The following is a 10719-nucleotide window of genomic DNA, read 5'->3' on the forward strand; positions in this document are numbered from 1 at the left end:
TTTTCAACTTTGGCAAGTTTAAGATGTGTGGAATTCAACTCCCAGAATTCCCCAGCCAGTAGGGGAGTTGAAGTCCACATCTCTTAAACTTGTGAAGTTGAAGTCCACATGTCTTAAACAGTTGAGATACTGATCCGGTGTGTGCAAAAGGACATAGTCCCTATTAGATTTTTGAAGCCAATGACTCTTAGGTCCATGGTACAAATGGGTTTGTAAGTCATAAGTAACCTTCCCATTGATATGCAACAGGATGTAAATAGAACCCATATACTGTATAACATCCATACAATAGTTGTCTGAACTTGGAAGCTAAGCACAGTCAGGCCTGGTTAAGACTTGGATCAAAGACCTCCAGAGAATACCAGGGCTGTAAACTAGACTGAGAAGCTGAAGAAACAGTGTTAAATCACTTCCATATAGCTACCAAGAAAACTACAAGGACATCTCTCTGACATTCCCAGGATGAGTTTGCTTTAAAGGAGGTTTTACTTTTCCACAATAGCAAGCTGTATGAAATGTACTCCAATGAAAATATAAGCAGCAAGGATGGGCATACTTTTAAATTCTTAAATTCCTAATTTCACAGTACATTCACAGAGAATTAATTTAGAGCTCTGGCAAAATAAATCTGTCCTTCCCAGCCTTTTGAGCAAAGCTGGCAATGAACAGCTGGGCCCTCTTTCTTTTAACTCTGTAGCTCCTGCTGCAGTGCCTACAAGCAGATTATTCCTAAGGGAAAGCAGAGCAGAAAAACTGTTTTCTCCCCACAAGCAGATAGAATTACAGTCTGCAGTGCTTAATTCACTAGGAATGAATTCCACTGAGCTCTAATGGACTTCTAAATAAAATTGCAGGATTAGGATTTTATTCTAGATGCCACTGAGTAATAGATTTTGAGGAAAACCTAAGACTATGTTTCCAAGATTGCTGTAGTCTGGTCCCCAAGGAAATTCTTAATTTGCAAAGTCACACTACCATAATACCCACAATCCCAAAGAAGACAACATGAGGTGGAATTAAGGCACTTCATTTTTATTTGTTTTAAAACAATCCAAAAATACCCCATGAAACATCCACAGACATTCTTTTCCAAATCTATCTTTTCTATATAAGAAAGACTTGCTGAAATAGGCTTTTTTCTTCTAGTTACATAAAAATATACATTTTAGACTTGGAAACCCCATAGCCAAAATTGGAAAATATGGTTTCTCCAAAATTAGGGTCCTTCAATAATCTTCATATTCTAGAACTTGACTATAGTACACTGTTGAGAATAGAGGCATTTGACACACTATTCCCAGAAATGTACTGTAGTCAACTTCTGGAACTTCCCATCAGCATGCCTTTTAACACCTAAAATATTCAGTACTGCATTGGAAAACAGAGAGAAATTCTAATGGACTATAATAGAATCTCAAAGCTGGGCAAATGAGCATTAAAATTGAAATCAGTTCAATGACAACAAGTGATAGTTATTAGAATAAAAAAAATCCAAACCTCCCATATCCTGATAGGTCTAAGCTGGCAATGATTGGCCAGGAAAAAATCTGGGGAGTCACAGATAGTAATGCTAATTATAATTTTGGATACTGGACCTTAAAAAAGAAGATTGTACAATTGGAAAGGATGCATAAAAGGGCAACTAAAAGATTAGGGACTAGCAACTTATAGGAGAGAAAACTACAGCACTGGGCCTGTCTGGCTTCAAAAGAAAGAAAACGAATCATGGAGCAGAAAACATTGATTTATTCTTGATAGCCAATCAATTTTATTTCGGTCACAGACCAGCATAGATTCTTGATAGTATTTGAATCTGAGACCACCCACTGAAGTTAAATTCAAGGAGGTTTCTGACCAAGAAAAAGACATACTTCTTTAAATGACAAAATATGAAATTAGTTGCCCCCATGGTGATTATCACCAATTTTAGAGTGTTAAGAAGGGGCTAAAAATGTCCATGGAGGACAGGAGTGCGATGATACTCATTTGATTATGTTTCAGCAGGAAGAATCTGATTTCCGTGCAGTTTGGTATTTCATAGCCCTTGTCACCAAACTGGGAAACCCCTTGCAGGGGGCACGGAACAAAGTGTCCTACTTAAAACAACCGTCAGTTGAGTCAAACCAGTCTCAGAGTAAGAAGGCTGGGATAGCGGTATACTGGTGAAATAAGGAGACACAATTTTTAAAAAATACTATAATGTCTCAGAAGGAGCAGAGAATATTGCTGCAAAGAGTGTTAGCCCTGTTTCTGCGGACTCTGAGATACTTTATGGATTCATACAAAAAGCAAATTACCTCAGAAATCAAAGTGTTACCTTTCACCTTGAAAATACATTTCTCTTTCAAGTTTACTGAGGAGAAACAGGGAACTCAGTTCAAGAAAACTCCATCGTGACAACAGAATAACACCTGCCTGCCTGTAACAAGTGAAGAAAGAAAAAAATATTTTTCTCCTGAAAAGACCAAGCAGGATACATTAATACACTATTTTGAATGGGGGAAATATAAATGTTTTACAGGATGGAGCAGCTGACCCATCTGTGGTAGCAGCTGAGGGATGTGAATCCCTGAGGGGATTTTGTTGTAATTTTTCATCTGATTTTTTCAAGCCAGTGGGAGAAGTTGCTCAGTTAATATATAAGAAACTTTTGAAGTAAAACCAGCTGGAAAACAGAGCAGAGGGGTCTGGAAATAATAGCCACAGTCTACCACAAGACATTTATACAGTCAAGCTTAATAATAATGGCTGCCAGATACTAGACAATTTGTTTCTTATTAGTATTCCACTTTTCTTCCACTAATCCTCTACACAGGAGTTTTTGAAGGAAAACTTTCTGAAATAATATGAAAGTTTTGATACAAGTAGAAAGGAAAATGCTGGTGCTGAATGAGAAGGAGCTGTGAAAGAAAAACAGTCAAAGATAATGAGAAAAAAATTAGCATTGGGGGAGAAAAGAACAGATGGTCAGAAGCACAAAAAGCTTTGAAAACAAGAGAAAGTGCATAAGAACAATTACACTAAGGACTTAGTGGAAAATAGACTTCATAAGTTGTATGCCCAGAAAAGAATTTATCAAAAAGAAATAAATTCAGAAATGTATCTTTGGCCCTTGGTTATCTAGTATTTATGATTTATTTATTTACTGGATTTCTAGGCTATCCAAAATGGCTCTGGCTGGCTTCACGAAGTTACAAAACAGCATGATGTACAGTAAAAAGACAATCGTCCAAGGGATCAACATGCCATTCTTTCACATCACACACACCTCCAACTTAAAAAGGCCCACTCAAACATCCTAATCCAAGTCTGGGGGAAAGCCAGATTTTTAAAATAGCTTGAAGTTGGGCAAATTAGAGACTGTTTGGACCTCTGAGGGGATGCTGTTCCAAAAAGCAGGTATCGCAACAGCAAAGTCTTCCTGGGTCCTGCTAAATGACATTGTTTGATTGACGGGGCCCTGAAGCAAGCCACAGGATGGGCAGACCCTAGAGGAGGCAGGCATTCCCTCAAATAGCTAGGCTCTTTGCCATGTAGGGCTTTATAAATGACAACTAGCATCTTGAATTACCTCCAGAAGTGTTAACTAGTGCAACTCATGTACCATGGGTGCTATATGGGCATAATGAGGCTTGCCCATCGCTACTCATGCTACTGTATTCTGGACCAGCTGTAGCTTCTGAGTAGACTTCAAGGACAGCCCATATAGAGTGCATTGCAATTGTTCATGTGTGAGGTGACCAAGGCATGAGTGACCACGAGGAAGGTCTTTGATCTAGGAATAGATGCACCTGGCACACAAGATGAACCTGTGCAAAGGCCTTCCTGCTCACAGCTGCCCCCTACTCTTCAAGAATGAGCTAAGAGTCCAGGAAGACCCCCAGATTGTGCACCACTCCCAACCAGGGGATTGCAACCCATTCAGGACCAAGACTGGAAAGTCCCCAGAACCAAGGACTAAACACAGCCATTCAGTCTTGCTAGGGTTGAGCCTGGGCCCTGTTCCTCCCCATCCAAAACACAATAGCCTTCAGGCACTTGACAGCATCACTTGGTTGATCAGGAGTTGAGATGTACAACTGAGTATTATCAGCATACTGATAATATCTGACTCTGAACCAATGAAGGATCTCCCCCAACAGCCTCATATAGATGTTAAATAAGAGGGGCGAGAGCATCAAGCCCTGAAGCACTGTGCAAGTCAAGGACGTCCGGCTTAACCTCTCCCACCTGACTGGAACCAGCTCCATTATAACACCATCATAACCCTCTCCCTGCAGCTGATCCAGAATGACCATGCCATGACCAATGGTATGGAGAGCTACTGAAAGATCATGGAGGCCAGGATGGTAGTGTCATCTCCATTCTGGCTCTGCCAAAGGTCATCAACAAGTGCAATCAATACGACGTCAGTGCTAAATCCATCCTATAATATCTGTATGTAATCAGGAATTTTCCTTTATCACAACTAAGAGGCTTTAAAGTCCAGTTGTAAGATGGTTGGTCCTGCAGGAGAGCCATTTCAGTACTGAACATATCCAGGGAAGATGTAATTGCAGCTGCTTTGTCCAGACTTTGCACCAGTACTGGTGAGTAATACTTTTTTATTCTAAGAGAAACACACAGTAAAATACTTAAGCAAAGTGGAATAAATTTTTGTTTTTAGACATCAGAATCTATATATGGATTCCCAATTAGTCTGTGCTTATGATTTCAAAGAAAAAGTTGTTAAAAAAATGTAAAACATCTCAGGAAGGACATCTGAACTTTCATATTCATAAAATAAGAGAGTCCAAAGGAATGAAAAGTTGGACAAAATGTATGGACTTATCAGTTAGATCTATAATTAAGAGCAGTTGCCAATGGAATATAAGGATGTAAGTTTAAAACAGCCACCTTCCCTTCTCTCCCAGATAACCCTAAGTATGAGATCTAATATTTGGTTGCCAGTCTTTCTGTATCTTTCTATCTGGACCAGTAGTAGATGATCTGCTACCCTTGAGAAGTTTTTAGTCCTCTTCCACTGAGCATGCTGGTTAGGTTTTGAATGTATGGAGGATCCCAGTTCTTTATCTCCAACTTGGACCAAAGTGGATGCATGGGAAAGACACGTTAAGGTTTTGTCTGTTGGTGTTACATAGCATAGAGCTGGATTTCCTGTATCCTGGAATGATTCTATTTTCCATCTCCCTTGTTGCCTCATCTCCCTTCCAGGTCCTCGACGAGGAATGGATTTATGGCCTTCAGTGCATTGTATAGCTGGTCTTTGCAAAAGCGATTCCAGCCGGGCACTAACTTATAGAGCTGTCGCATTTTCTCCGGATTAGTTTCCTGTGAGCAGATTGTTTGGTATTGTTCTTCATTTAGGAGAGAACCATACAATCTATCTAGCACTGGTTCCACCGTAGTAGTTCGCTGGATCAGCTGCTCCCTGAACTGGTCAATGAAATGCTGATGACAAGAACTAGATGGCTGATTCTCTGTCAAGAAAGAATGAGAAGACAAGAATCTCTGTATATGCTTACAGGATAGACTTAAACTAACTGCAAACTCATTCCCTTCGCCTCAAAGCCAGTGTTTCCCACCCTAGGCAGCTTTCAGATGTGTGGTCATCCACTCCAGAATTCCTGACAATGGCCACTCTGGTTGTGGCATTTTGGATGTTGAAGTCCACACATCTGGAAGTTGTGCAGATTGAGAAACACTGCTCTAGGCCTTGGGAATTGAACGAGCAGGTTAATGATTTCTAACAGCATATTCGGTATATGTTCCAACACAGAGGAAGTGTCTCAGAGGAAGTGGCAAATAGTCAGATGTCACTGGGATGAGAAACAGGGTGTGCAAGAACAGCATGCTAGTGCATGCTTGCTGATTGCTTGGGTTTGACTTCCTGCCTGTGGAAACACATCTGAATTGCTCTGCCTTGGCCAACTTATAAATCATATGGAAAATGACTTGGAAAAAAACCCAGGTATTCCTACATAAACAGATGCCAGGTCTTGTCTTGCTTTAGCTGACAGTTACAGTAATAAACCTTTTTTAAAAAGGACAGGAAGTTCCATTTTTTTTGTTTTTTTAAAAAATTATGCATGAAACTTCTTAGTTTCTAGAAATTCAAATTACATTTGAAATAAAGGATAGCACGTGCTGTTGTATCAGCTATTTTTGAACTGCTAATAGCAAGTGCAGTGAATATGTAATTTTTCATTGGGACTATATTGTACAGGTAGTGCATGGACTGTATGTGGATAAGACCATAGCAGCTTTTCCTAACTTGGGTACTGTTCCATTCCAATGTATTTTTCAAGATTGCATCTTTCAAAGATATTAACTACATGTATTTGTTCCTTGTTTATTTTGGTGCTATTGTAGTCCAGTTGTCAGAAAGAGCATAAAAGAAAGGAAAAGAATGCTTTAAAATGTCAAATGGGAGAGGCAATTTTGTTCACAAATTTTGTGTGCAAGCTTTCCAGGAGAATAGATTAAAAGAAGTTAGGTAAAATTCCATAGTTCATAAATGGAAAGGAAGTGATGTAGTAAGTGAAAGTAAACTCATGAGTAATTTACAAGAAGGTAAAAAAAATGAATGTATTTTTCAAGGTACAAACTTGTTAGAAAATGGTTGGGTAGTACTGAACAAGTTAGTGATGAATACCCATACTGTGTAAGAACTGCAGAAGAGAGCAATGACCATAAACATCAAAGGAAAAATATTACAAAGTACAGTATGTGAGAATAAGGGAGCCCATGAAACAGAAAGAAGAGTGAACGGAATACATTATGGTTTTAGAGTTATTTAAGGAGAAAGATGCATGCCTTGCTGTGTGTTTCTTTTTTAAATGACTTGTTGAAAATATATAATTTTAATGTTTTCTATAGAAATACAAGGAAGACAGCCGCTTTTTTTTTTTTTTTTAACTTAGGTGCCATAGGAAAGATATGCCTGATAAGTTAGTAGGTTTTCTTGTTTTATTTTGAATAAGCTTTGCCAGAAAAGTTTTCAAAAGGTAATTTGGAAGACCTGCCGCTTCAGTCTGCAACAAGCATTGCAACAGAACAGTAGCCTGCAAATTACGGCTCCTCTACCACTACGATTCCCAACCCGGACGGTGCGGGGGGGGGGGTCGGTCAGCAGATGATCTCTGCAGGCACGCCTTCTTGACCTGAATCAAGCTAGGCTCTTCGACGGGCCCCAAATTCCACCCCCCACCCCCCTTACCAATTCCAGGAAGAGCGACAAGTTTTTCAGCTTGGGGCTTGCAGTTGCTGTGTCTCAGCACCGCGGCTGCCACCTCCAGGGCGTAATCCTCGGTGTAAAAGTTGAGCAGGAGTTCGCTCAGATCCAACGCGTCCGCCTTCTGCAGCCGCCCTTTGGGGATATTATCGTAGCCCGGTTTGACTGGGAATTCATGGAGGTTCGCCTTGAACTTTCGGAGCTGGTCTTCCGTCAGATCCTCCAAAGTCTCTTCCAGGCGTTGCCGAATGGTCTTAGGCATATTCGCCCCCCTCCAGGATCAGCCCCAAACCACGAGTCGTTTAAGGGGGAAAATGCAAACTTAGAGAACGAATCAGTTCGATCCCGCTCCTAGCAGCGACTCAGCATGATGCGGCCTCCGGAAGAGGGAGGTTCCAGCGCTGCTCTGGAAATACAGACCTGCTAGCCTCTTCTCAATTTTTCTCTCGCCTTTGCTGACCGAAGAATTGTGCGTTACATTCATATCCGGAGTTGCAGGCCAGAACTGAGCACTGTTTCACCCAAAAGAGCTTAAGAAAATGTGCAAACTGCAGTGTGTTAACATTTGCCTCATATTTATAGAGAGTAGAATAAGCAAGCATATCAACAGATATGCAAAACACTTTTTGAAGACTGGCCCTTTGGGTAAGGTTGCTTCAAAAGGGGCATTGAAGGTGCAACAATGGTAGCTCCCAGGTAGTTCCCTCTTTTGGACAATACACCTGGGTCTGCTGCACAACTTGGCTTTCACCTTCTGCACTATCTTTCCATCCATAGGCATGGCAGTGGACTGTCCCCTGTTGTCAGTAAGATTCAACTGCTAGTCCAAGAAAGAAAGGGAAGAAGAGGACAACCAGCAGCAAGGGGCTTGGACTCAGTTACAATGGTGATGGGGGCACTGTTGGAAGACCTGAAAGACCAGGTTGGGGGCAGATCCTCATGAAGAAAATTTACCTATGTGATCTCTAGGAATCAAAAACAACTTGATGGCACATAATCAATTAATCAGGAGCAGGGCCTCATCTTGTCCTCTCCACCACCACACTAAAAAAACCCTTGGGGTAATCTTGAGCTTTTTATGGAAAAGCTTTATGTGTATGAAGAGCACAGGTGGGAAGCAGTCTGAAGTTCACAGCTCTGTCTGTGGGTGGCAGAAATGGGGGAAATGAACTGTGCATTAGAACATCTTCATGCAGATGTCTCCAGGCTAACAGCTTCTATGCTACTGAAGCATTCATTGCTTTTTTATAAACATTCATGTTCCATCTCTCCCCAGTTGTTTCTACCCATCCTATCCGGTCTGCCAGGAGGGGCATGTTCCTGGTCCTGTCAGCTAAGGAGTGTCATCTGGCAGGGCCCAGGAGGAGAGTCTTTTCTATCATGGCATCTGCCCTCCGGAATGCCATCTCTCTAGAGATCAGATTGGTCCCATCCCTGCTGGCCTTCCATAAAGCCCTGAAGACGTGGCCCTATGCTCAAGCCTGGGACATTGGAAGCGGGATGGAGCCCATTGCTTGGTTGGGTGTTGGATTGTGGCTTTGCAATTTTTTTTCCCAGCTGCTATGGGTCTCATATTTTTGTGTATGTTTTTATTATTTTCAGCATTGTGAGCCACCCAAAGTCATGTATGTGAGATGGGCGACCATATAATTCCACTAAATAGATACATCTCTCTGGTTGGCATTATGTAGCTATGGTGGAGTAGGTACTAGACAATTGAACAGCAGATTTTTAATCTGTTTTTTTTTCCGGTTTGCACTGAAGTGCTACTTTAATATATAAGATTTTGCACAAATACTTCAATATTTTAAAATTTTTCTTGAAGTGTTTCAGGGGAAATTGGCAGTTTTGGAAGAGGGACATAGTACTGAAATTCGCCTAACAGAAAGCCCAGGAAATGGAGTATTAAAATTATTGTGTAGTAGAATATGTTTTATTTTAGTGCTATTGTGAGGGGAGCAGGGCATATCCCCTGCAGCCTATAGTGGCCAATAGAAGCTGGGCAGATCCCACTTTTGACAATGTCAGCAATCACATCATCAGTGAAGCATACCAGATCAATTTTAGGCTGCCTTGGCTGTGAGCTGGGGATGAGAGCAAGGCAACATTATGAGGACTTGGCATATAAAAGAGTTACTAGGATATTGGTTCACAACTGGGGAGATCTGAGGATGAGTCTTGAGGCAGTTTACAATCATCCTTAGCTGCTCCAATTTTATAGTACTTACATCCTAAGTAATGCTGAAGTTCAAACCTAATAGGAACTTCGACTGCAACAAAACTGTCTATAACCACAATATATACAATGTATTTCTTCTATCTGAAGGGCATTTTTTTGATACACAATTTTATATTCTATATATACACAATTTTATATATATTTATATACATATATATATATATATATATATATATATATACACACACACACACACACTTCACATAATGTATAACCATACCTGTAACAGTGCACTCTATTTTATTTCTAAAGGGTTAACTTGCTTTTGTTTTGTAAAGAGCACTGGTTTCTTCCCCCCTTATCTCTTTGCTGAATGTCCGATTGTCTTCGAATAAGCAATTAGCCGAGTACAAGCTGTTTGTTGTACCAAGCTTTTTGCAACAGTTGTGGGGCCCTGCATTCTAGAGAAAGATAAGAAAAATCTTGTATGCCATTCCCTTGGTAACCAGAAGAAAAAGTTACAGTTAAGTTTACCTTCCTAAGAACCACCTTTCACTTGCTCAGACCGTCCCAAAAATCCCTTGTATGGGTATGAGGGGATGTACTATCTGATTACAGATTTAAATGTCTATAAAGCCTCTGATGTTTGTTTTGTGAGGTGTGATTTCATCAACATCTTTTGTTAATGTGTTGATTGGGGTCACCCAGCTGTGTCTTGATCAAAATACATCTGCTATTCATCAGAAGTCTCATCTCAAGTCTTCTTATTGGCATTTTATTGAAACTTGGGAAATAAAAGTGCCATACATATCAAAATGAACATTTACACAATACATTTTGGACAAGGTTAAATTTTTACTAGTTGTAGCTGCTGTGAAAACACAACCCTCTGTAACTGATTCCTTTAAATACTTGCATTGGGAGAATATTGGCAAATTTGCATTGCACTTTACTTAGAACATTCTTTGTCTTGTATTGCTTTCATTTATACATTTGTGTATAACTTTCAGATTACTTACAATGTCACCAAGTTTTGTTATCCAGCCTCAAGAATGTGGCAGATGACATATCTTGAAGATTGCTTCCCATATCAGTTAGTAATCTGTTTTCTTGCTGGCCTTTGGCCATAATAACATTCTGATGATGTGCCAACTCACTCCATTCCATCATTTACCTATGAGTGTATTTCAAACCCGGAAATTAAAACAGAATATGTATTAACTAAAAAGTTCCAGAAGGCATACATTCATTTGCTTGCAATCTTATTTCAGTCTCATTGTTTTTTTTTAAATAACAAAGTAGCACA

The 10719-nt window shown here is 40.2% G+C and overlaps 1 protein-coding gene across 1 annotated transcript; it reads right to left on the minus strand.

Moving 5' to 3' along the window:
- Positions 1–1024: 1024 nt before the first annotated feature.
- On the minus strand, positions 1025–7816 carry LOC103066718 (apoptosis-associated speck-like protein containing a CARD). The gene is made up of 2 exons (XM_088142600.1): positions 7220–7816; positions 1025–5480 (listed from the first exon to the last, which is right to left on the minus strand). The coding sequence occupies exons 1-2, from the start codon at positions 7494–7496 to the stop codon at positions 5200–5202; spliced, it is 558 nt and encodes a 185-aa protein (XP_087998726.1). The 5' UTR covers positions 7497–7816; the 3' UTR covers positions 1025–5199.
- Between the last annotated feature and the right edge of the window lie 2903 nt (positions 7817–10719).

Source organism: Python bivittatus, unplaced genomic scaffold (assembly GCF_059951505.1).
Source record: "Python bivittatus isolate LINGU-HERP-01145 unplaced genomic scaffold, Pbiv_v1 ctg000440_np1212, whole genome shotgun sequence".
In the NCBI taxonomy this organism is placed as follows: Eukaryota; Metazoa; Chordata; class Lepidosauria; order Squamata; family Pythonidae; genus Python; species Python bivittatus.